Source organism: Myotis myotis, unplaced genomic scaffold (assembly GCF_014108235.1).
Source record: "Myotis myotis isolate mMyoMyo1 unplaced genomic scaffold, mMyoMyo1.p scaffold_m19_p_3, whole genome shotgun sequence".
NCBI classification, from domain to species: domain Eukaryota; kingdom Metazoa; phylum Chordata; class Mammalia; order Chiroptera; family Vespertilionidae; genus Myotis; species Myotis myotis.
In genome coordinates this window covers 115069519-115095514 of record NW_023416335.1, presented here as the reverse complement: position 1 = coordinate 115095514, position 25996 = coordinate 115069519, and the positions used below count along the sequence as shown (strand labels likewise).

Genomic DNA, 25996 nt, shown 5'->3' with positions numbered 1-25996 from the left:
GGCGTCAGAGCCCGAGACCGGGCCGGGCAGGGGAAGAGCTGTAATCGCTAGCCGCGGGACAATGCCGACTTTTGAACCTCTAACCACTAAACAAACAGCCCTTGGGCTCTCGCTCCACTCCAAACAGGGTTTATTGACAGGCGTTTCACAGCAACGCATAGCAACCGCGGCGGCGGCGAGGAGGGGAGGCGGGAAGGGGGGAGGTGCGCGAGGGGGACACAGTCCGCGCGGGCGCTGGGCTCCCCTCTCGGCGCCTCGACACGCTGGGGCCCGGGGATTCCCTGCTCAGCGGACCCCAACTCGACTTCTCCCGTGGGCGAGGCGGCCAGGCACTGTACCCCCAACTCCAGGCTCAGCCACCAGAGCCCCTTCCCAACCCCAGAGCGAATGCGCCACCCGGAAAGAACGCGTTATTGGGGAGATGCTGCAGAGGGATTTATGCCTCGCAGCTCCGCTGGTCCTCCCCAGCCCTCGGGGCACCTCCTCCTTCCAGGAGGCTCTGAGTAGGGCTCAAGGGACTCATGAGAAGACCCAAACGGAGGGCGAAGCCATGCGCAGAGTGCCCAGCTCGGCGGTTTCTGGGACCAAGAACCTCAAGAACAGCAGCCAGGTCCCCAGCGAATCAGCTGGATAACAAGCAACCGTCACCAAAAGGATCTTCTTATACTGGTTCTCGAATTCTTGTTCATGGGACAGGTGGGGGGGGGGGGGGACAGGGAGAAGCTGCGCGGGACAGGGCAAGGGGTGGTGGCAGAAAGGGCTCCCATCAATGCCCGAGTATTCACAAACTGTGTTCATGGAAATATTCCTTGGGAAAACAGAAACTTTTTTTTTTTTTTTTAGCTTAATGCTCAGGTTTAACTGGCTGGATTGTGGAGCTTTCCTAGGAAGAAGGGAACCACTGGTGAAGGGAATGTTTGCAATTGCCTTGGTGTGAATTTGATGAGAGCCATGAGGGGCTCTCTGAGTCCCAGCCCCCAAAACTCACCGCAGCTAGGAAGCAGCGGCCCATTCAGATGTGCATTTTGCCCAGAGGCACCCCCAGGAGAACCACGAGTTTCACAATCTAGGCTGGGCTCAAGCTTGGGGGCAGGGAAGGTCTCAGAACCTGCTCTCTCTGGCTTCTAACGCTCTGGGGTAAAATGAGGTTGTCCAGATAACCTTCTCCACCCTCTCCCTGATTTTGCTAATTCTCCTTGGCAAGGAGAGAAGATGTTCCTTTCTTCTTTAAAAAAATAATAATTCTTGACAAAATCTGAAGACAATAAATACAGAATCTGAAATCTGAAAAGCTCATTTATCTTTTTTTCTTTATAGAAAAAATTCAACTGTGTTCAAATACCCCCACTTCCCTTCACCATGTCACTTCTCTCCCCATGGATCCAGAGGCTTTGTAAAGACTGGCTGGGATGTTACACAGACCAAAAACTCAAACAGCAGCAACAACCCCCTTTCTTCGTCAGCCCCAAGATTGTGAAAAGGACAGGAAGTCCAGGTCGGCTCTGGCATTTATAGCACCGACATACATTCAGCCCAGAGAAGCTCTGGTGACAGGCTTTCTAAACAAGGCCCAGCTCCGGCCCCGTCAGGCCTGGAGTCCCAAACCACCCCTCACACCATTCACCACACAAACACCAGCCAAGCCTTTCCTGGTCTGGAGAGGGAAGAGAAGAAAGACAAAGACCTGGGGGTTCTGCAGTCTGTGGTCGGTTCAGGTCTCTATCTTAGCTGCCTCTGACTTCTGCAGTGTAAACTTTGCCTGCCCTTAAAGCTGGAGGGGCCAGCTGGTCCTTGGATGACAGTGAGTAGGCAGTAGCCATCTTGGCTCTACACACTGGCGTTCCCCTGAGTCCCTTTCCCCCCTCAACTCCAACCAGAGGTGCCTCCTACAGATTTTGGAGGTAAAGAACTGGAGAGGAGGGCTGAAAGCCTGGTCTGTTTAGCCAGTCGAGACAATGCTTCTGCCAGTACCACGTGAAGTCCCGGTGGTCATCATTTCCGTCTCCTCACGGCAGAAAGAGTCAGGCCGAAAAAAGTCAAATTCTGGGACAGTGTCTTCCTTGAGGCCTTCGACCCCACTTGTATTTGCTCCTGGCGCCATTTTTCCTCTGAGAGCTGGATAAGTTGGTGTACATTGTGGGTGGGAGGGAGGGGTCTCTCCTGAGGATTCGAGCAGAGTCCATGCTCCTCCTGGCTCAGCCTGAAATTGCTCTGCTGCTGCAGGCCACTGTAGGTCACTGGGTGACAGTGGGGTTCAACACCCCCCCAGTTGGCCCCAGAACCCCAGTGACAGAGCCTGGCACGGAGCCTTGCAGGGAAGACACAGGACTCAGGGGCTCCGGGACACTTCTCAGAGGACCTGGCTGCGGCTGGGGAGGCTGGGCTGTAGGTGGTGGAGGCTGCTGTTGCTGCTGCAATTTCTTCTTGTTGATTTTCCTTTCCTTCGCTCTGCGGTTCTGAAACCAAATTTTAACCTGGAAATGGACAGGTGGGGAAAACAGAAGATGGTAAAGAAGAGAATGTGAGGGGGAGAGGGGGGAGAGCCAGTATCAGCACTAGCATCAATAAAGAAGTGCCCTCTCTCAGGAAGGACTCCCAAACCCTATCTCAGCCTTTCTTGGGATTTCTCCATAACTGCCCAGGGAGCCCCTCTCAAGCCCAACTCAGCATCCTGAGAGAAGCGCCTCACCCACACACACCTTTCCCCCCAGGTTTCTTTCCAAAGGAACCTTTATCTGCAACTTTACTGGAAAAGCTCAGAGCCTCAGACCCAAGAAACACAGAAACCACAGGCCCTTTCTGTAACAAGCAACAGGAAGCCAGGGCTAGATGGACTTCAGATGACAACCTTTAGCCTCTCAAAGCTAAATTAAAAAGTAATCGTCTTCACCTTGGGGCGGAGAATGAGATTTAATGTGAGCTTCCTGGCTGTGAATGTGACCTGTTTTTTTCTAGATTATATAGAGAGTTTGTGAGCCAAGTCTCACCCCTCTAGTTTTAATGGGCAGGAACTGGGGGTCTATTAATTTTTTCCAGGCACAGTGCTGGGCCCATAGAGAATAGGTCTTTAAGTCTTTATTCATTGACCCAAATAGAATTCTGGATTAAACTAATACTGGTTTTTTTTCCCTCCCAGCCACCACCCCCCTCCCCCAAACAAATAGAAATATTCAACATCATCCAAAAAGACCACAGGTGGAAGGAGCCTTTTTTATAATTTTTTTTAGCATTCAGAAGGAAAATGCTTTCCATCCTGCTACTTTACGCTGCTCACAGAACTGGGTGGATGCAGCAGCCTGGCTTCTAAATCCCCCCACAGGAAAACCCCCTTCCCTCAGGCAGTGACCAGGTCAGAAGGGAGAAGGGCAGTTCGCACCTGCCTCTCGGACAGCCCCAGGGTGGCGGCCAGCTCGGCTTTCCTCCGGATGGTGATGTAACGACTGTAGTGAAACTCCTTCTCCAGCTCCAGCCGCTGATGGTCCGTGTACACCACCCGGTATTTGTCTTTCGTCCTGGTTTTCACTGGAGGAAAAAGAAGTCAGAGCTGAGAACTACAAGGCCCATCAGTCATGGGTAATGACAAACCTCTCTAACCCAAGGGCCATTTCTCTTCCTCACCACCCAGGGGGCCAGGGGTTGTCCTGCCAGTCTGACAAGACCCTCCCCAACAGAAGGGGGGGGCTCTGCAGGGCAACTAAACTAACCTTGGGGTTAAGTGGTTTTTAAAAATTAAAAAAACCCTAAAACCTCTACACACAGAAGAAAGCAGAAGCCAGCCACCATTTTGGTGAACCAAATGTGGTACTGGAGCTGGCTAGGCCCAAAGGGAAAGAGAACAGGGCAGAGTACCCAGAGTCCCAGGAATATTCACATTTTCAGGCCAACCAGAGATGAAAACCCACCTAAAAACAGCTGGGATTGTGAGTATGCATTGGTTTCCTCAAGCCACCACCCCCCAGCACTAGGCCCCTCTGCAGGAATCCTGAAGGGGGGCGGTCTGGCAAGCAGAAAGCCCACCCACTGGGGGCGATATATATATATATATATATCCCCCTAAGGAAACCTGGTTGGGCATTTTCCACTCTGTGTTTCAATCCCCCATTTCTATCTGCCGCAAACCCTGCAGAGTTATCCCGACCAGGGATCTGTACTCACTGGGTAAGTCAACATATTAAACCTGGGATTGATTGTTTTACGGAAGAGCCTTGACAAATGGTGCCTCCGCAACTGGAGCAGACCAGAGCCTGGTGTCTCCGCCGCGCCTGCCTGTCCTGTCCAGGGTCAACCCTCGCAGAGCCATGGCCAGGCCGGGGTCTTCTGGAAGCAGAACTGGCTCAGCTGCCCAGTGCCCAGTCCGACGGAAAGATCTAAAAGGTCTGGGAGCTACTCCGAGGTGTTTAATGCCCCGCAGGCCGACTTTGTTCAGGTAAAACCCTTTGCAAACCATAACAAAAGCTCCCTGGGAAGATACAGGCTGGATCAGAGGGAGCTCCCCTAAGCCGCTGAAAGCGGAACACAGTCGCAAACAATGCCGGACAAGGCGATCTTATCAAAGAAAAGCCCTTTCAATGCCTTAATAACAACCGCATTCTGTTTGAATTACCACTACTGAGCAAATGGCGGCCCCAGCTTTCATCCCCCACCCCGCCAGGCGCATTAACATAAACACCGCCCGGCAGGCGCATTTGAATGGGCGCAGCGGCCCCGACCCCGCGCCACCGAAAAAAGTGAAGAGAACTAACATATCTCCAGGGTCTGCCAAGAGGTGGGCCCATTCCCACGCGTTACCGCCTCACAGGTAGTCGCCTCTTTTCACAGACGAGGAAACTGAGAAACTGCCTAGGTTAGGCAGAGAGTAGAGGCGCGGCTGGCACTGAAGTCAGGTTGGAGCTACGAAACACACCTCCAGGGCTGGGGAGCGGGGCGCAAAGGAGTCCTCCGAGCCCAGCTCCCCAGTAGAGACACTCGCCTTGAGGTGCTCGGGTGCTGAATACCGCGGCCGGGCCGGTAAACGCGGTGACCAGGCCCCTTGGCGCTCTGAGGCCCGCGCCCAAGGATCTTGGAGGCGCCCCGCACCCCCTGGGAACTAAGGAGGACACTGGAAGAGGGGAGAGATGAGAGGGACTTGCCAGAATTCATTATTGACTGCGAAAGTCACCACCCTCTTTCCGGGCCCTAAAAGAGACAATGGCAAGGCTGGGAAGGTGTATATCAAAGCGGGCCGGGCTGAGTACCTCCCCCTCGCCCCTTGACAGATGACGCTCAGCAGAGGAGCCGGGCTCCGGCCCGCGGGCCGCGGCCTCCCCACATTAACATCACAAGGGCGCCCGGCGCCCGCGGCGGCCTTACCACCTTGGCGCGGGACTTCACAGCGGCCTCTCATCTGCTGACCCCTCGGCCTGGGCTCCTGTGTCTCCCCTCTCTCTCCCTCCGCTCTACGCTCTCTCCGGACCCGCCAGAGACACCCACCCCCCCTCCTCAGGCCGTCGGGTCCCCGCCTGTTGCGCCCCTGGCAGGCTCTGTAAAGAAAGCCTTTGGGTGCGCACTCTTTCCGACCAGGGCGCCCCCTCCAGGGGAAGGAACCAAGCCTCCGGGCCGGTCTTGTGGCTTCTCCCTGGGCGGCCACATTTCCCACCGAACGATCCTGGCCTGTGCCCAGTGACACAGAAACCGATGCCCGGAGACAGCCCCCGACGGCTGCTCTGATGTATGCGGCTGTAATTGGCTATAAACTTCTGCGAAGTGACCATAACCTGCTTGCGGCCTGGCTGAGGCAGAAAGGAGGGAAGAGAAAAAGGCGGAAGTGCAGAGGGCTGGGAAGATCTCATGGAATAAAAAGGAGATGCCAACAGGACTCTCCCCAACACACTTCCCGACACTGTAAGTGGCATCCCTGGAACCAATGAGACCCACAGTCCGGCAAACCTAGAACCTTTGCAGGAATAGCTCCTGAGCAAGCATCTGGCGCGCGCGCGCGCGCGCACACACACACACACACACACACACCGAGACTCCCGATTCGGAACAAACGATTCCTGTCTGGAGCAGAGACTAAATCCGCACCACGGTTTCTCCTCCCTTCTGCGGCTTCTTGCCCTCCTGCTTCAGATTGAAACAACCCTTTTGCAGATCAAAAGTTCAAAGACCGGGGCGCGCCCCCTTAGTTCCTAGACTGAGTCAACACCTCCTTTCCAGACACAGAACCTCTCCGACTTGCTGCAGCTCCGATCCCTTGAGTTAGCCCGAAAGGCTAGCCCTGGACCCACAGGGCGCCACTCTCCTGAGCCGTCGGATGCGGAAGGAGGGCGTGGAGAGAGAGGGTCCAGAGCCCTGCCGGCAGAGTGAGAGGCTCCCTCTTCCAGGTGACTGGAAGCTGCGCACCGAGTGCGAGCGGAGGCAGCAAGTGGGGAGGACGCGATCCCCTTGGTACAGCCGTGCTTCTCCCCGAAACTGAGCTGGGGTGTGCAACCAAAATACTCACTCCCGACCCCCTCCAGCCTAGGCGCTGGGGCTAGGGAAGCCCCGAGGGCCCAGGCTTCCTGATGTTGTCACCCGGACTCTCCTTCCTGGCGCGGAGCCCCCAACAGCCCCCGACACCCGGGTGCGCACGGGACACGCGGCCCGTCCAGCAGCCGGTGCGGGTCCGCACCTCCCAGGGCGCCTTCGCTCGGGGTGCGCCGCGCTTACCTTGGCTTCCGAGGGACGGCTGCGCCGGCTTCCGCATCCACTCGCACAGGTTCCGCCTCTGGCCACCGGGGGACAACTGCTCAGTGGCAGCGGTGGCGGCGGGCCCGGGAGGGCCAGGGTTGAGAGTCTGCAGCAATCCCGAAGCACAGGAAGGCGCAGCGGGCGGGTGGTGCGGGTGGTGGTGCGGATGGTGGTGCGGGTGGTAGTCGGTGGGGCTGCTGTAGCCCATGGCGGCGGCCGGCGAGCCCCCGTTGAGGCCGTGCGCCACAGCGTTGGCTGCCACCGCGGCGCCCCCCGGCGCGTACCCGTTCCAGTCCTCCCGAAGTGGGGCGCCGTAGGCTGCGGACCAGGACGGCCCCGGGGATTGCGCATTGTCCAAGTTCGCGGCCGCCGCGGCCGCCGCGGCCACATGGTAGCCGCCGTAGTCCGGGTACTGGGGGGCACTGACGAAGTTCTGCGGGGCCAGGTTGAGGCCGCCAGAGTGGCGCACGGAGCTGGGGTACATGCTCACGTCCTTGTCCAGGAGGTAGCTCACGTACATGGTGGCGAGGGCCCGACAGCCAACCTCACCATGCTGCCTGGGGACGGACGCTGGGGGCTGCCGCAGGGAGCGAAAGGGAGAGGGCAAGGGGACGCCAGGAGCCGCGGGTGGCTGCGCCCCAGCCCGCGGTGCTTCGCTGGCTCCTCGCGGCGCTTCTGCCTCTAAGGCGGTCCCTCCCACTGGCCTGTCTCCACCCTCCCTCCCTCCCTTTCTTCCTTCTTTCCTCCCACCTCCTTTCCACCGGGCCGCAGAGGCGGGGAAGACTCGCCACTGGCTGGCGTACGGAGCCTGGGGCCAAAGGCCTTACGTGATTAACGAGTGTTTACAGGACTCTATTAGTAATGACACAGACACCAATGGCTGGAGGCTTCGAGGCGCAGCGCGCACGCTGCGCACAACCCCCAAAATATGATTTGCATTTTAAAAGATAAGGGGTGGGGGACAGCTCTCGAGAAGGCGGCGACTCGATCACAGCTAAATATTCAAACCTTTATTGTTAAGAGCTTCCTCCTTCCAACCCGGTGCACTTTAACCTCCAATCACAGGTTCAAAGAATGAAATCAAGAAACTTGCAAAAGAGAGGGGGGAAGAGCTGTCTTGATGGGAATCTGAACTTGGGGGCTAAGGGGCTGTGTTCATCATTTGCAGAAAAGAGGGGTTCAAGATGCTCCTTCTATTCTAAGAGAAAAGGGAAGCCATTGCTTTGATGACAGCCTTTCTAACCTAACCATAAGGTGAAGAGCGGAGGAAGTAGAGATTCGGAGGTTCCTTCCGGCTTTGAGCCATGGCCAGAACGCCCGCCCCTGAGCCCCCAACAACCGTCATCGCTGATCATTTATTTTTTTTCCCCAAGGAAACCGCTCCTCCTTCCGCATGAGATAAATTATGACCCTAGCTGTGGGCTGCATCTCCCGTCCATCTAACATTTGGGATTTAAGTTAAAGCAATTAATTTTAAGAAATTACACTAAGACTCAAAAGTCTTAACTACAAACCAAGTTAGTAATCAAGCTAGTGGAGGGCAGTAATGGAGCAGGAGGGGGTTGCTGGAGTGAGGTACTGGTTATACCGTGTGTTCATGAAAACTCCACGAGCTACACTTACATGTTTATTTATTATACTTAAACATGTGGTTAAAAATCAAGGAAAGGGGAACCTAGACTGTCTGGTAATGTGTACCTAGATCCTAAAAGCACTTTACAAGGTGGATAAAACGTTCTTGGAAGAAAATTGTTTTTCATCTCCAGGGGATGGTAAGGCAACCCTGGCCCATTACTAATGACTGCCTCTGAAAAGCTCTGGGTGGGGAAGAGTTGAAAAAGGATCTTCCTTGGTTTTTGAAGCATTGTGTCCAAGGGGCCAGGGCTGCGGGGACCTATGCTGCAGGCCTGGCTGGGGATCTGCACCTAGAGGGGTGCAGGCCAAGGTGATCTGGCTACTGCACGCGCACTTCTCTCGGTTTAGCAACTATAGGGAGTGGGCCTGAGGTGGCTGTCTGCCTTCTCTCTGGATGGCAGTGCCAGGCTGGGATTCACAGGGCCAGCTGGGCTGGGCTGGGCAGGCTGACTGGGTGGCTCTGGAACGGGCAGGGTGCTGGCCTCTCTCCTCCAGATCTGCACTTGATGCTCCTTGTCAAGTGCTTTCTGGTATTTGTCACTTCATCTAATCATCTCTGGAGCCCTTTCCAGTGTCTTTTCTGTTGTTGTTGTTGTTTTTGCTCTAATGTCTTTTATCTCCCCTGATCCTCACTTCTCCCTAGATCCGGAACAAAGCTGGTGTTGTCATGCTCTTCATTTTACAGATGACACCCACCAAAATGCATGGTGCAGAGACGCCAGGCCCAAAGAGGTCCAGGGCCTCGGGATCTCCTGCTTGCTAGTCCCTCTGGTCCTTTGTGTTTCCCAAGGAAGCAAGCTGAGCACTCAAGAGGTGGGACACCTGAGTAGGTCATCTATCTGGAACCCCTGAGCCTGGCCCAGACAGCTGAGAGTCATCGGACCTCTCCAGAAAATACATTGCAAGCCGCATTACAAAACTCAAATCATTGAATGGGGTGTGCGTGTGAAAGGGTGTCTGCAGTCCTGATGGGGCAGGAATGTGAGAGGTTAAGTGATGGGCACTGCGGACTTTTGATCTAGTAAACATCTTCCTCCTCTTCCTGGAGACACAGTCCCTCCTTCCGTCCCCACACCTCCTCCCAGGCCTCAAGCTCTGAAAGTCAGCGGAGGCCCAGGCTTGAGCCTGTGTCTTCGGAATGTGAGCATTCTTTGTAACAATCACTTTATTGGGGACAGCCATCCCCTCCGCCCTGTGGTGGCCACTTCCTGCATTTTTATGGCCCGGCTGCAAGCCACTGGCTAATTGTCCTGGTTTTCCAGCTGTGTCTCTGTGCTCTGCACCAGAGAAAGGGCTCTGGCCTGCCCACCCAGATGCTTTGGGGGTGGCCTGAGTTGCTCTGGCCCCAGGGGTCATGCCAGGCCCAGAACTGGCCGGACTACAGGGAAGCCTGAGACTCACTTGGGGTTCAAGGGCTGGAGAAAGGAAATGCTTGTGAAAACTAATTAATTTCCTTCCTGGAAAAAAAAGGTCCATAGTAGTGGCATGGCCCTGCCCATGAGCTTGGGGTCTGGGCTGTTGGGTGAGGGGCAAGCCAATAAGGATGTCCTTGGACAAGCTCCTCAGAGTGGATGTGCCCTCTCATATTAAGGCTGTCCTCCCATCGGGTGCTGCAGTGGCAAGGCGGTGGGAGCAACCAGAGAGGGGTGGAGGTGGCTGATGGGAAGAGGGCCTGGATCTCTTTATCCTGATGGCTTAGCCTCTAGCAGGTCATTGTTAGGTAGCTATTCCGAGGCCTGCTGTGGATGGGGTGGCTCCCCCAGCCTCTGGGTGCAGGTGTGTGGCCCTGGGAAAATGGGGGTGCGACCTGCATTAGGGCCCCAAGCAGCGCTTTCTCAGTTCTAGACCCAAAGTGCTTGGCAATTTCCTCAGAGCCTTTTGGCCTGAACTGAGAAGCACCTGGCAAGGTCATCCCCAACCTTGCCGCCCAAGGCTCCTTTCCAGCCAGTATCTCTGGTCTCCCCCAGCTGCCTCGCCAGAGAAGCCTTCAGCAAATCATTCTGGAAGAGGCCAACTTATTTGGGAAGCTTGGAGCTGGACTTGGACTGGGGCTGGAGCTGTGCTGGCCCCACGGCGCCAGAGCTACATCAGGCTTTTAAAGGCAAAAGAGGGTGAGAGGAGGGACCCAGGTAAATAGTGTCAGGAAGACTACATGGGCAGCCACAACTCAGTTATCAAAGGGGCTTCTCTTTGTCACTGACGGTGTAGAGGCCATTCCACATTCCTCAGAGAGGGTTGGGGCTTCCAGGATTCCACCTGGTGGCAAGGGCAGGGGTGCAGAGGGGGATGGGAAGCAGGAGGTGCCGGAAGGGGTGGATTGCTTCTCTAAGCAGATGAGACACTCCTTGAATCCACAGATCATTGACAGGGCTCCCTCCCTGCTCAAAGGTCCCCGGTGTTTGCTCCACCTTGGGGGACCCTGCTTTCCCCCATATTTGTGGCTCCTGGAAACTGGGGAGGCTGTGACCCTTGTAACCCAGACAGGGCAGGCCCTCTCTACCCACCTTCCCATGCAAGTCTACTTTCTAAATTCCTCTTAAGATCAAGAAAATCATCCAAATAATGCACCCTTCCTGACTCCCTCTCCACCCCTGCACAGGAAACCCTCACCCTGCCGTGGCCTGAGTTTCCAGGATAAATGAGGACGAGTGAGAAAGAAGAAAATGTCTGATAAAGTTTTCAGCTTGGCAATCTATATTGCTGTTGGAAAAATGACTCAATCTCTACTTCACTGGAGTTTAGGGAGTTCCTCGGCCATTGCATTCAATCAGCAACACCCCCCAACACACACACACACACACACACACACACACACACACACACACACATACGAAGGCTCAATAATGGCTGATTTGATCCAACATCTCCACCCTGGCCTGCTACAGCCCACTCAGCTAATCTCACTGGGAAAAAATGGATCACAGTGTCCTCTCTGCGGGGTCTCCCCAGCGTCCACCGCCTGCTTGGCCCCATCAGGCTACATGGAGCCCAATGCGTTCCTCCTGAAAAGCAGGAGGGACCACCGCTGTCCAAAGCTGCCCCAAGCAGGTTTGTCCCTGCCCAGCAGAGTCAAACTGAGCGTCTGGTCCTCTCCGCCTGGGCAAAAGCTCCTGAGCGTGTGGGAGGCGGTGTGGGCTCAGGGACCAGTGTGCCAGGCAGAGGGGAAGACGGTGCCTAGTGCTCTCCAAGCGCTCTGAACCAAGGCAAGCAATAGCTTTCCCCTGCTCTTCTAGTCAAGTTCCATTCTCAAAGCCAGGAGACCTGGGAAAATAAAGAGCCTCAGAAGAGGGGGAAGAATCTGGGGGCAGAAATCTGGTTTTGCTCATTGGGTGAAAGTTATGTGAGTAAATGGTGGGGTGGCCCATTTCCTCCCTTTCTGCTGACATCAGTCTGTGGACACTGTGTGCATATTATATAATGCACCCTAATTCTGTGTGATGGATGGGCACAAGAGAACGATTTAAAGCCCCAAGAGGGAGGAACTTGGGTCTCACCCCAGAGGAAAACCCTTGATGCTGGGAGCCCTGGCTCTCAGGCCAGCAGCAGCTGGAGGCTACCACAGAGCCTTCAGTTACGGTTTGTTCACTCCCCAGCGCCTCGCGCTTCAGGTGACCTTTGTTTGTCATATGAAAATATGTTCCTAGGAAGCCCTACACAGTAGGCTTTATGGGACCTGAAGCGGGGGAGCAAGGAAAGGTCCCGCTCTCCTGGAGCCACGGGGCCCATTGGAAAACGGCTCTCCCTGCAGAGGAGGCGGCTTACTGTCTGCGCAGCCCCTCCATTCTACAAAGAGAAATCAGAGACTCAGAAAGGTTAGGTGACTCCGCCAGGATTGCACACCTAGCGATTCCAGTCGCTCAAAGGGAATGAGCTGCTCTGTGCAGCCGTTTTTCAACCCGTGTGCCGCAAGAATTTGTGAAACATGCACTACCTGACTAAAAGAGGACACGCAGACCTCTTAGTCGGGTACTGCATGTTTCCCTTAGGTTATCAAATTAAAAATGACAACAGCCAACACAACAATAGTCTCCTGGTGTGGATGAATCTAAATTATGCTTATTTTTTGTCAGATCAGCAAACAAGATAGCGTATTTTCTGTGTGCCACAGGATTTTCATAACTTATGTGCGCCGTGGGATGACTTCTAATTCTGTGCCTGTGTTAATTATTCCTCACGCTGCCGGCGCTGCCCGGAAACAGTGCCTCCCATGACACCCAGAACCCCAACTCCCAGGCTGCACCAGGACACTCCATTTCTGCTCTGGGGACAGTTCAGACTTCCCCCGGCCTATTTACTTCTCCCTTCAACAGGCACCTGCTCGCTGCGGTTTATTCGTTTATTGGTTGGTGGATTTTCCACAAATTCTATCCCAGATTTTTCTCCAGTTGCCAAAGAAGATCTCCATCTGCTTTTGTCGCACTTCTGAGAAGAGCTCTTCATTTTGTAATAAAAGCTGATACCTGTGGCTGTTCTGGGACATGTCAGATGTAAAACGAGTTAATGGTTATGAAAAGAAATTGTGTTGTCTTTCCCTCCTTCCCTTCTTCCCGCATCCGTGTGGGTGGACAGCATTTAGATACAAAAAGCTTCCCCGCTCCGGTAATGAAAGGAGCCCGCATTCAGGTTCCCGGTTCCGTGGTTCACGTGAAAGCCAAGCTCGGTTGGGCCCGGGGATTCCTAGCGGGGGGCTGTCGGGTCCCTGCACTCGGAGCACGCCGCCCGGGCTGGGCTCGCACACGGTAAGGGGAGCAGCCCCTCCTGAGAAGGGCGTGTATGTAGAGGGGTGGGAGGGTTCCAGAAACTGAAAACAGCTCCTGGCCTCAGCGGTGCCGTCATGCTTTTGTAACGAACCCTGGCATCTACCAACCTCTTCTGCGCCCCCAGCACTCAACTAAGCGTATTCTGGCCACCCACGCCGTCCCGCTAGCGCGCAGGCTGGGATCCCAGTCCTGGGCCCTGCCGTCGGAAATCTCCCGCATCCTGCGCACCAGAGCGCCGAAACAAGGAACTGTCCCCGCCAGGCTGAGGCCCGCAGAAGCCCAGGGTTTGAGCCAAACCGTGGCTGGAGAAAACTGTCCTGCCAGAGTCGGCAGCCACAGGCGACCTGCCCGCTCGAGGAACGGCCTCGGCCTCTGCTCCTCCCGGAGAAAAAAGCAGGAGCCACCAGCGGCTTGGCCAGGGCCCTCCCAGCCGGGCGCCCAGACCCGTGTCCGCCCTCCTGGCTGTAAAGGCTCTGGCATCCTTTGAAAGAGGCACCACTCAGCCAGCTCTCCCTCCCCTAAACCACCAGCTCCTTTGAAGGGGCGGGTCCAGCGTCTTTCCCCACGTGTATCCCCCTCCTGCAGAAATAAACAATTCCCCCCACAAGCTTTGAACCGTTGAAATGTATCTGTGAAATTGGAGACACATGGTGGAGCCTGAGAGACCCAGATCATATCTACACTCGTTCTGAAAACACCACTGGCCATCTCAGCTCTGGGGAGGTCTCCCTATCTTAGGGTGGGCGCATTTACAGGAGGAGCCCAGACTCTGCATTTGGGGCCGAGTTATCTAAGTGCTGGCCTCAGCCAGCCTTGGACAGGGTGCCTTGAATCTAGTGCAAAATTCTGAGTGTCAGGCCCAGCCTGTGGCACTTGTTTCCTGAGATGCAGGTTTCTTGTGCATCTCAGGAAAGCCCCCAAGTTACCCTGGCTGGAGCGAGCCCTAGGCCCAAGGGCTCCTCCATTGCCCCTGGGCCCCAGAGCACAGAAACGGAATCACTGAGCGCCTGTGTGGTGTGCACCTGGCCTCCAACACCCAGAAAAGGCACCCGGCACAGATCCGGTCCACAGACGCCTTCACCCTCACCACTAACAGGGAATTTTAATTCTTTGATTAGAATTCCGGTGCTGCCAGAGTAGCTTCTTTCTGTTGAATTCAGCCCCAACCAAGGGTGCAACCACACCACTTTTTACGGAAAAGGTTTTCTTGCTGCTGTTGCTGCTGCTAACCCAGACCAGTTGGTCACTAATGGGGGCTCTTGGCTTTAAAAGGGCCAACTCTGCCCTCATGAAGAGGATACACATGGCTAGTTTCTCCTCTGCCAACGGAAACCTAAGTAGTATTTTTGGGGGTCAGTTAGACCTTCGGATGTGTGTGTGGGAGGGCGGGAGTGAGGGCGGGAGAGAGCCTGCAGGAGTGGTCATTCTGGCCGCCAGTGCAGGGAGCTGCCCAGTCAGCTGGGGCTCTGGATCCCCAGGGTTGACACGCAGACCTACTCCCCTACCTGCCAAAAACATGTCTGTGGGCACCAATTTTCTCCCATTACCCGCTTTATCAGCACTATGGTGTCTCATCTACATCTGGGGGGGGGGGATATCCAGCTCTGTTCCATTAAGTGTCATTAAATTATTGATTTTTTTTATTGTTAATTTTTAAAAATGACTGTGTCTCCTAGGCAGTCTGAAGTTCTGAGGAGCCCACCTTCAAGACAGATGGCAAGCCGCCCACCCCTGACCTACAGGCCTGCCCAGCTTGGAGCCGCCCCACTCCCACCCCTCTCTTCCGACCGAGACTTCAGCCGCCACTCCGCTTGCCCCACCAGGCGCCTTCCCAGCGCTGCCCATCGCAGCCTCTCCTGCCCACCGTCCCCAATCGCCACGTCCCTGGCGCCGAAGACCAAGATCAGTGCTTGCTGTCCCTGCCAGGGCTCCTGTAGGTGCCCTAGGGAGAGAATGCCGCTTCCACCCACAGGTAAATGTCTGTGCAGCAAGTGCAGTGAGAGAAGAACAGACAGACAAACCGCTATAGAATAAAAGATTCCTTTTCCGTCAGTTTTGCTTGGCAACTCCGCTTAGCAGGAGAGGGTGGGTAGCCAAAGCTGGATAGCGCTTTGGAAACCACAAAAGCTGGTGGTGTCAACGGGCTGCAAAGGTAGATGAATGGGACAAGGCACGATACTACATAGACATTTTGGCAAAGCGTGCGAGTGTGGCGGCGGGGTGAACAAAAGGGCTCATTATTGGTGTGATCGCCTCCATTCTCCTCTCCTTCGTGCGCGCGTGTAGACTCGGGTCCGGGCCCGCGTCAGCCTCCTGCGGGGGGCGCACCCTGCAGGGTCGCGGTCCCCGCGCGTCCCGCGCCGGGCGCTACAGCCGCGAGGGGTCGGCGCCGACGAGGTCGGCGAGCCGCAGGCGGCCGATCTTCTTCACCTCGCCCAGGGCGGCGCGCAGCTCCAGCGCGGGCGGGCGGTGCAGCCGGCGCGCCAGCTCGCGGAGCACGGCCTCCCGGTCGCTGAGGCGCGCGGCGAGCACGAAGGGGAAGCCGAAGCGCGCTCGGTACTGGGCGTTGAGCTCCGCCAGCCGGAGCCGCTCCTCCGCGCCCAGGCTCGTCAGGCCCGCGGCGCTCTGCTCTCGCTGCGACTCGGCCGTGAGCGCGCCCCGCTGCAGCTCGCGTCCCGCCAGGTCCGGGTGGCAGCGCAGGATGCCCTCCTGGCCTGCGGAGAAGCACAGCCCCGCGGCGGGCGCGTTACCGAAGGGCTGACCGCGCGAACGAGACTACCCCGGCCCGGCCCCGCCCCGCCCCGCAGAGGCTTCGGGAGGGAGTCGAGGTTCCCAGGAGGGGATGGGGGGCAAAAAGGAGTGTCCCGAAGGAGCGGGGCGCCCAGCGCACTAGCCCCACAAACAGGTCCCTAATCTGGCGCCCCTCCGTCCCCCGCTTCCTTAGCCTCGGCCAGGGCCCGGGAGCGGGGCGGGAAGCGACAAATTTGTCCTTTGAGACCTTGGGGCAAGAAGAGGGGAGGAGGTGAGGCCGCTGAGACTCGGAATTTACGACTTGCTCGGGAGGGAGCAGGGACGCGATAAGAAGCCGGAGCATTTCGTATCTTTTCAAAGTCCTTTGCTCTCAGGGGGGCTTTGATGTGGAAGAGGGCGGGGCGAAGGGCCTGAGGACTTCCTGCTAGGGCCGAGGAATGGGGTTCGTTCTCTTCCGAAGGAGGACGGTGAGGGTCCCCAGGGGTAACACCCACGGGGCGTGGCAAATAAATGCCCAGGATTTTGTGACCCTTCTGGAATCAGGCATCCAACGAGCCCTGCAGATGATTAACTGGAAAAAAGAAATTTCCAGCCGGAATTCCACTGCCCTTTGAGTGAAAGCAGCTTTCCTCCTTTTAGGAAAACAGCACCCACTCACCACCCGCCCTGTCTGAGGTTCGTTCTCCTTTTCCCACAGTAGATCCCAAATACACTGCAGAGTACAAGGTTTTCTTGAGAGACCGCTTCTCATAATCACCTAGGCCTCAAATGAGAACCCACCCACCCCTGCCTCCCACCCCACCCCGTGTGATTCCTAGGCGTTTAAGTCCTAATACGGGGGTTTTCCTGAGCCCTGGCCAGTCTGTCCACTTAGCCCTCCTGAGAGAATTGGACCCCTCAAGGCTGGGTGCGTTTCCAATATGATGAGGGGAAGCGGTGATCTGTACCATGAAGGTAATGCCAACAAATTTGCTGAGTAGTTGTAAGGATTAGAGACAACTCATCCGACTAAAACACAGTGCCCAATGCCAGCAAACATCCAACTGCCACTATTCTCGGTCACAGGAAACTGTAACTGACTGAGGTGCAGCTGGAAGCATTGGCTCTGGTGCTAGGAACGGGCAGCGGGTTCTTTTGGAAAGGGGGGGGGTCATAGAAACCCTTCCTCATCCTGGCCGAGTAGCTCAGCTGGTTAGAGCACTATCCCCAGACTCTGAGGCGGGTCAGGGCACATACAAGAATCAACCAATGAATGCAAACCTAACTGGAACAATCTCTCTCTCTCTCTCTCTCTCTCTCTCTCTCTCTCTCTCTCTCTCAAGTCAATCAATAAATAAACATTTTAAAACCCTTCTTCATTGTGATGTAAACATCCCTTTACTCAAACTTTATAATTTCAGACCAATTAAAGAATGATTGTGATTACGCCATCGAACGCCAGATTATGCCAGTCCTGAGTGGTGGGGAGAACTGTGGGGGAACATCTGCATTTAAGAGAGGATTCAATGGAGGCCCAGAAAGGGTTAGGTGACCTCCCCAAGGTCACTTAGCCAGTAGCTGACCACACCTGAACTCCAAATCATGGGACATTTGGGAGGCACTAGCTGCCTCTACAAGGTTAAGGGGAGTTTAAAACGAAACCCATGTCACCAATAATCCCACCTCTGTACCACCGCTCTCAAGGGCTCTGTCCCGCAGGTCCTGCAAACAGGAGGTGGTTCTTTCCCGCTTCCTGCATCCCACCCATCCCGGTGGTGTGAAAATGTACGTGTTAAATTCCCTACCTGGTGACCTCCCAGCCCTGAGTCAGGGCTGGCTGTGCCACGCAGCTGCTGGATCCGCTGTGCATTCACCCAGCCCCAGGACCCTCAGAGGACTAGGCTGGGATGGGGGGAACTGTTCCCACCTGGCAGGACCCGCCCCATATTCCCTCCTTGCATATTCAGATTTTCAAAGCAGCCTCCTGTAGAGGGGACTGATCCCTAGTCCTCTCACCTGACCCCAGGTCTCTCAGCTTCCCTTCCCCCTATTTCTTACTCTCCCAGGCCCAGCCCAGCTCAAGCTTGGGCACAGTAGGGGGCCCTGGTGTGGGGGCAGAACCTGTCCCCTTACTCCTCCCCCAAGGGACTCCCCCCACTGTCCCGCACACACCCACATGCCTCTTTCCTTCTGCCCTTGCTCCTCTCTTCTCATTCCCCTGGGTTTGTCTTCTCTCTCAAAAATATCGCCTGGGGTTAATGTTTGCCTAGAATTAAGCATGTGTTTTCTTTTCACTGTTTGCAGGGGGAGAGAAAGGAGGCTGAGAAAAGGGGCAGAGCAAAGGGAAGAAGAAAAGAGACTAAAAAATAAACTGGAACTTACATACACGAACACCTTAGCTGCAAGAAATAGAAGCTGATGTCCAGTCTTGTTTTTATTGCCCCAAACCACTGCGCCCTTTGCTGCTGCCCAAGATGGCTCTGATCCAGAACCCTGGCTTGTACCAAAGCGTCGGCACCCTGTCCAGTGCTGCACTCTGTCAGAACGCCCAGCCCTGGCGTGAAACCCCAGCGGGGCTGGTACTTCCCACCTCCCGCCTCAGTCCTGCAGGTCCTCCCACCTGGAATCCCAAAGTGGTTCTCAGGGCCATTTCAGTGCTGCCTGCTCTTTAGTCTTTTCCAAAATCTTAGACCTACTGCCTATGCCACTGGCATGTCACAAGTAGAGATGTCGGTGTGGAATATTATTATTGCTGCTGCTACAAGTCATGAAATCTTAAGAATTCCTATTGGAACAAAGAGCTGGCACTCTTTGTCCCAATAGGGGAAGACAGGGCAGGCAATAGTGGCCACTGAGGAGCAGGCAATTGGCTTAAAACTTCTTTCCAATCTACCTGTGTTCCTACATCTGTGCCAACTAGTGTGTGCTCCCTCTTGGTACAATGGATCATCTGTTCTTTCTGTTGAAGATCAACCTCTCCAGTGGTGTTCTTGAAGCCAGCCCCTCTGTCCATCTCAAAGACTGCCATTTCAAACATCAATTTCTATTCCTTCAACTCACTGCCTTATCAACACACAGACATGCCTTAGAATCACGTGTCCCATAAACAAAATTAAATCCCTTTATTGAGTCCCTGATGTCTTCCAGATTCTCCCTGTGTCTCTGCTCCTTTTTACAACAACTCATAGGAGCTTTCTATGTAGTATCTCCACTTCTTCACCTCTCATTCCAGATTCACTTTACCACCCACCAACCAGGCTGCATTCATTAAGGGCATAGATGATGGACATCTTGCCCAAGCCCATGACCAGTGCTGTCCTCTTTTCCTGAAACCTCTTTGGGAGTATTTCCCAGGGTTGGCCCTCTCTCCTTCTTGAAAGATAACCATCACTAGCCTACTTTCACCAGTGGTTCTTGCTCTGCCAGATTACGAACACTGAAGTACCCAGGACTCACATCTTCTCCCTTCTATATTTACAATGATTCACTAAGCGTTCTCATCTAGTCCCATGGCTTGAAATGCCATCAAGTCTTTGATGACACCCAGATCTAGTACCTTTGTTATGGTTCACCTCAACACACTGTATTCTTATCCAGGTGATTATCAGGCATCTCAGACTTAACAAACTCCCATTCTCCATCCTGTCCTCTCAATTCTTAAGTCTTCTTCATTGTAGAAAACAGTGCCACCACCCACCGTGTTGCTCAGAATAAAAACTTAGGCGTTATCCTTAATTTCTCTTAGTTTTTGACCTGCCTTTCCCCAACAAATTCAAAACTCCTGTTGGCTCTAATTCTAAAATCTATTTTGAGAATCCAGCCATACATCTCCATCTCCCCTCCTTCAGTCCTCACCCAAAGAACCATCACCTCTCACTCTCATTGCTATAGCAGTCCCTCCACCTGACCTTTCTTTCCTCATACTCCTCCACTTCTCACTATTCTTCAGTCACCTTGGTCTTTCTGTACCCGCTAAGTGTCAAAAGGCTCAGGTTCTTTTTCTTAAAGTGATCTCCTAGATATTTGATGACTTCCTTCTCATCTTTTGGTTCTAAACTCAAATATAATTTCTTAAGAAAGAGCTCTTTTATTATGTATTTTCTACAATGGTACATATTTTCTAATAAGTTTTAGAATCTGATATGATCTTATTTATTTACTAGAGGCCTGGTGCATGGATTCATGCACATTGAAAGGAAATTAATTAGAAGAAATGTTTTAGAGGCTGGGGAGGGACTGCAGGAGGGCTCCAGGGCGTGTCCGGCCCATCTCACCCTGTCCCAACAGGCTGGACCCCATCAGCTAGCTAACCTACTGGTAGGAGTGTCTTCCCCCTGATGGTCAGTGTGTATCATAGCAATTGGTTGAACGTTCAGACACTTAGCATATTAGGCTTTTATTATATAGGATGTTAATTCTGTCTCTCTTTACTAGAATGTAAACTCATTGAGGCAGGGACTTGTCTTGGTCACTGTTCCTATCCCCAGTTTTTTACTTTTTATTCATTGATTTGTGTGTGTGTGTGTGTGTGTGTGTGTGTGTGTGTGTGTGTATCCTCACCCAAGGATACTTTTCCATTGATTTTGTAGGGAGAGTAGAAGAGAGAAGGAAAGATAGAGAGAAACATCAATGTGAAAGAAACACATCGATTGGTTGCCTCCTGCATGAGCCCTGACCAGGCCCTGTGCCAGAGAGGAGCCTGCAACCAAGGTATGTGCCCTTGACTGGAATAGAACCTGGGACCCTTTGGTCCACAGGCCGACACTCTATCCATTGAGCCAAACTGGCTAGGCCTTATTCGTTGATTTTAGAGAGCGATAGAGGAAGAAAGGGAGAGGGAGGAGAGAGAAACATTGATCGCTGTTCCTCTTATTTGTGCATTCATTAGTTGATTCTTATATGTGCCCTGACCGGGAATCGAACCCACAACCTTGACATATCAGGATGACACTCTAACCAACTGAACTAACCAGCCAGGGCCACTCTATAAGTACTTATTGACCAATACTTCACTCTTGGGAAAGACTTTTTAAAATATATTTTTTGACAGTCTCATCTCTTTAATAGTTTCATCTACCTTATAGCCTACATTCCAGGGGTTTGTTAGCATGTAGTTCTACTAATTCAAAAACTATGTTTTGAAGTGAGTATTAAATAATGAATTATGCCAAATTTCAATTCTGAAATTCCACGGAGAAGCACGATTAACTCTATTATACTGTTTTATTGCTCTTTGATTTTTAACACAGATCAGTAGTGAACTGGTTCATTATTGGCCATGTGTGTGAGAGTGTGTGTGTGTGTTTCAACCTTCTTCCCTTTACTATTGCTATTCCCCTCTCCTGGAAATCCAGAGGTTGGCTTGAAAGGATACTTACCCAATTATTGCTGGAGCCAAATATTAATCCTGGACTGCCACCTACTGGCTAATGATCTTTATGGATTGTCAACCTTGGTTTGTTTACTCAAGAAACAGGATTTTCAGTTTCCTGCTAATGGTAGAATTTTCTTAGATCATTAAAAACAAATGTTTGACCAGGAAGATCACCATAGCCTGCACATCTCTTTAAAGTCCTTTTTAGTGCTGGCCGGTGTGGTCCAGTTGGTTGGCGCGTAGTCCTGTACACCAAAAGGTGGTGGATTCAATTCCCTGTCAGGGCACACATACCCAGGTTGCAGGTTCAATGCCCTGTTGCTGGGCATGTAGGAGGCAAATGCTCGATGTTTCTCTCCCTCTCCCCCTTCCTCTCTCTAAAATCAATAAAAAGCATATCCTTGGGTAAGGAAAAAATATTAAACTCCCTTTTAGTTTTAGGATATAAAGATGTACACCCAGTTCGTTCCTTACTATTCAAGGAATAAAACTTGACTATGCAGTAAATCCCATTTTATTTGATTATTTAAATAAAACAGGATCTGTGACATCAAGCATTTATGTTAGTTGAACACGTTAGTAAACAAATGAATAAAACTCCTAGAAACTGTTTCTAGACTTTGTTTCTGATTCTCTGGAAAATCCTTCTAAGGCTGCTGGGCTGACTGTCAGGGCTTGGACCCCGGTTCGGCCACTTTCTAGCTATGTGTCCTTGATCAGGTTACTTAGTCTCTCCTCCTTTCAGTTTTCTCCTCTTTAAAATGGGGACAATAACGATAATACTTGTTTTATATGATTAGTATGAGGGTCAAATGAGTTAACAAATGCTAAGTGTTTGGAAAAGTGCCTGAAACACACTGATAGTAAGGATTGAATACCTTTTAACTATTGTTATTATTATTACTTTGCTAATACCACCTCTCTGATGTCATTAAGGTGATTAGATATGCAGCAGCCACCCAGACTGCATTGAGGCTCTGCTGCCAGCTGCCTGTCCCAGAGAAGCGTGGACACCAGGCTAGGGCTGACAAGCAGGCTCCACCAGCAGAGAGATGCCTTAACGAGACATAACTAACCTTAACTAGAGCTTCTGGTCAAGCTGGTTGGGGTGACTGCTGGTGGGAAGGAATACAGAAATGGGGGAATTTTTATTGCATTATCTAAGCTCCTGGTACAGAGCAAAATCCAAACAAATGTTGAATAACTGTTGAAGCCAGTGAATAATAGATTGCAATTATTTATGCCATCATAGCTTTCTCTCTCAATACATTCATTGCCCAGCCCTATCACCTCTGTGGGTATTGAGACAGGTCATGGGGTTTTCCTCCCTTTTTTTCTTTTTCTTTTCCTGATAGGAAAAAAAAAAAAAAAAAAAAGTCATTTCTAAGGCATTCACACCCTTTAAAAATCACTTCCCTTCTGGTTTAGAAGACTTGCATTTGGCCTCGTCCATTTTCCTGCCAGACATTTTGAACATGGGCTCCCAAGGCCCCTTGCTTTTTCCAGCTTGCTCTGCAGGCTCTGGGCTGGCTGCTCCTGGGGGCCATCAGTCACAGGGCTCCAGTGCCCATCAGCTCCCCTGAGGCCTGAGCCCAGTGGCGGAGGGGAGAGCTCAGCTTTGAGGAGGCCCTGAGAAATGGGTCTCAACATGGCCCACACATTTCTGCCAGTTTGATTTTGTAACACTGTCCTCCACTCTTCCCGGATGTGCTTAAACTGAATTAAAATGAGTTTCTTACTTGGGAGCTGTTCAACTGACAATGGGAAATTACCCAGATGTCAAAGCCCTGGGCAGACAGGCAAGACTCTGTGTGTCGGCCTCATGGTGGAAGAGAGGAGAGCATGAGCTCTGCCTCCCTGCCCAGATCTCTGTGGAAGGGCCCCTGTGAAGGCAGCCCTTGTCCCCCTCTCCTCCCTTCAGCTCCTGGGCATGCAGTTTTATCCGGTAAAGCGAATGATTAGAGGTCTTGGGGCCGAAACGATCTCAACCTATTCTCAAACTTTAAATGGGTAAGAAGCCCGGCTCGCTGGCGTGGAGCCGGGCGTGGAATGCGAGTGCCTAGTGGGCCACTTTTGGTAAGCAGAACTGGCGCTGCGGGGTGACCTGAATGCCCAGGTAAGGCATCCAACGCCTATGCTCATCAGTCCCAGGCCTCTCTGAAGGGTATCAAGACGGCCCCCTTGGCTTCTAAATCCCTGTGAGGCTGTCACTTGGGGTTTGCCTAAACCTTCGCATTTAACCCTACATCCTGAAGTGCCTCCTTTTCTCTCCCTACCCAGCAGAAATCAACAAATTCTTTCCCTTTCTCCAGAGGAATTCATTCAGATTTTTGTCTTTCCTCCTTTACTTCCCTGCGGGAGAAGCTGATCTGAATGAGTTTACTTTCCTCAGCAATCCAGTCCAAACTGGCCCTTTCTGATAAAAATGTCAGCCATTTGCTCTTTCCCCTGGGCTCCTGAGATATTCTGATATCGACCCGTCTTCTCCCCTGCATACAGGACATTCCCAGAGTGAGCACATTCAGCTGAGAGAGGGTAGGCCTGCAGCCTGACCTTTGGCCTCTGAGCCTCTGTGAGGCCCATCCTCTTCCTCATGACCTCAGAGCTTTAATATTTAACAGCCACTTTACCTGAGCCAACATACATTCTTTCATTTGACTTTTGGCCTAACACCTAGCAAGTGTTTGACTCCCATTTTCTAATTTTAAGGAAACTTAGTGACCCTTACAATAAAATTAGCTAAATAAATATATCAATTATAACCAACTAAACAGATCTAACTGTGTTTTGCTAAGAACAGTTGAAACCCCTTGTGGAGAATCCCCCAGTCTATGAAGCTTTACCTGACTGTGGCAGCGCATCAATAAAGGCAGAGAAGTGCTTTTCCAAGTCTTCCAAGTCAGAGAACGGGCGCTGGGACCAAACAGCAGCTGCAATCAGAGGGCATCTCTCAATGACATTCCCAAACACGTCCACGAACTCTCCGAAGCCCATGGAGTTGACCTTCTCCATGTCCATCGCTGCAGGCAGCGGGACGTTGGCTGCCCGCTCGCGGAGTGGGTGATCGTGGCTCCGCTCGCCAGGTTCCAGTTGCTGAACACTCAGGCTTGTTTTTCCTGCGACACCAGGTTGGCACGTTTTCAATGCCTCGGCAGAAGCCGGCCCAGAGGGCTTGTGTAATGAGCAAACACAGGCTGAGGGTTCTAGTCCAGGGAGTGAAGATCTGTGTGGCAAACATTTTCAATCAAACTGTTCCCACTGTCAAAGGCAGGAGGGGCCGTATTTCCCTCTCGGCATTCACTCTATACAGTTTCGGTGTCATTAACATTTTAATGTCAACATTATCCCAAGGAAGTTTTCCCTGAGAACCTCGAAGACAGGTCACACGTCAACCCCCTTCGAATTTGATTTCCCACCTATTGTTGCTGCTGCGGAGGACAGGTAGTGTATTTTACTGTTTCTCTGTATCTCAAATGCTTAACACAATAGGTACGTAGTAAATGCTCATTAAACAGGGGACCGAGAACCGTGCCTGCGGCGGGCTGCCAATGAATCCTGGGGGGTGACTCAGTTGACCAAATAACCACATAGATTAGTTTTCACCCTCATATCTTTCACAGATACTGAAAACAAAAATACTGTGGAAGATGAAGTCAAAGAAAAGGAGAAGTCAGATTTTAAAAATAAAGATATTGCAATTTTCTGTTAGAATTAAAACTCAGCCTAGCCAGTTTGGCACTGTGGTTGGAGCATCGGCCCGCAGACTGAAGGGTCGCAGGTTCCATTCCGGTCAAGGGCATGTACCTTGGTTGCAGGCTCAATCCTGCTACACATTTGCTGCCATCTGAATCAAATTCAAAGAGAGAGCAACCATGTTAACAATAAATCACATTTGTCCCTGTGGCCTGTAAGGTGCAGGTGACAGTAGTATCCTGCCTCTACAGTGGTCTGTGACAATCTGTCAGCAGCTACAGATTTTGTCCTAACTCTGTAGATGTGTCCCAGGCCAGGACTCACCCTGACTACCTGGGCCAAAGCCATGACTGAAGAATGGACAGAGACCGCATCCCTTGAAAAGAAACTGATGATATTTGTTTTGCAAAGGGGAAAATTTGGTGCCAGAAGTACCACATTTACCGATCTTGCCTTCAGTGTGAAGGAAGCTATAGAATATTAACACTACCTGTCACAATCCTATCATGCGTGGAACACACGGCATCCCGCAGAGCGCCTGCTGCTGCCAGACTGTGGCTGGGGGGACAGCATAGACCCAGGAGAGTTCTGATCTTCTCTGCCCCCACCATCTGACATTTGGCAAGTCATTGCACTTTTCTGTATCTTAGTTTCTTTGTCTGTAAAATAAAGATCATAATAGTATTTACCTAATAGAATTTTTGCAAAGTTAAGTAAATAAGCATACCAAGGCGCTTAAAGCGCTCCTCTGCACAGCACTACCTAGGTGTTGGCTAATGCAGCATGTCCTATTACAATCTCTTTGTTGGACCAACCTCAGAATTTTCTTTCTTTTTCCTTTTGCTTCCAGAGTCACATGTCTTTTCCTTGCCCCGAGGTTTTGCCTCAGACCCAGTTAACAGCCCAGTATCCATATTGTCCCCTTCTGCCGCTGCCACCGCCCTGGGCCTCGGTTTATTCCAGAGCTGACCTGTGCAGCACCTGCAATGCCAGGGTACGCTGTGGGGAAAGGGAAGGTAAGATTGCCTAGGGCCCACACTACTGCCTGTCCAGGCCCCCCAGCCTTACTCTAGGCTCTGGGTGACTGGGAAAGAAG

General features: G+C 52.6%; 2 protein-coding genes across 3 annotated transcripts; both read right to left on the bottom strand.

Moving 5' to 3' along the window:
• Positions 1–2228: 2228 nt before the first annotated feature.
• On the bottom strand, positions 2229–7350 carry CDX2 (caudal type homeobox 2). 2 transcript variants are annotated; one of them, XM_036302019.1, is made up of 3 exons: positions 6688–7350; positions 3381–3522; positions 2229–2474 (listed from the first exon to the last, which is right to left on the bottom strand). In XM_036302019.1, the coding sequence occupies exons 1-3, from the start codon at positions 7226–7228 to the stop codon at positions 2351–2353; spliced, it is 807 nt and encodes a 268-aa protein (XP_036157912.1). In that variant the 5' UTR covers positions 7229–7350; the 3' UTR covers positions 2229–2350. The 2 variants fall into 2 exon arrangements, with proteins under 2 accessions (XP_036157912.1, XP_036157911.1); XM_036302018.1 differs by having other exon boundaries at positions 2235–2474; positions 3377–3522.
• A 7407-nt stretch (positions 7351–14757) lies between these two features.
• On the bottom strand, positions 14758–24320 carry URAD (ureidoimidazoline (2-oxo-4-hydroxy-4-carboxy-5-) decarboxylase). Its single transcript, XM_036299270.1, has 2 exons — positions 24051–24320; positions 14758–15817 (listed from the first exon to the last, which is right to left on the bottom strand). The coding sequence occupies exons 1-2, from the start codon at positions 24223–24225 to the stop codon at positions 15471–15473; spliced, it is 522 nt and encodes a 173-aa protein (XP_036155163.1). The 5' UTR covers positions 24226–24320; the 3' UTR covers positions 14758–15470.
• Between the last annotated feature and the right edge of the window lie 1676 nt (positions 24321–25996).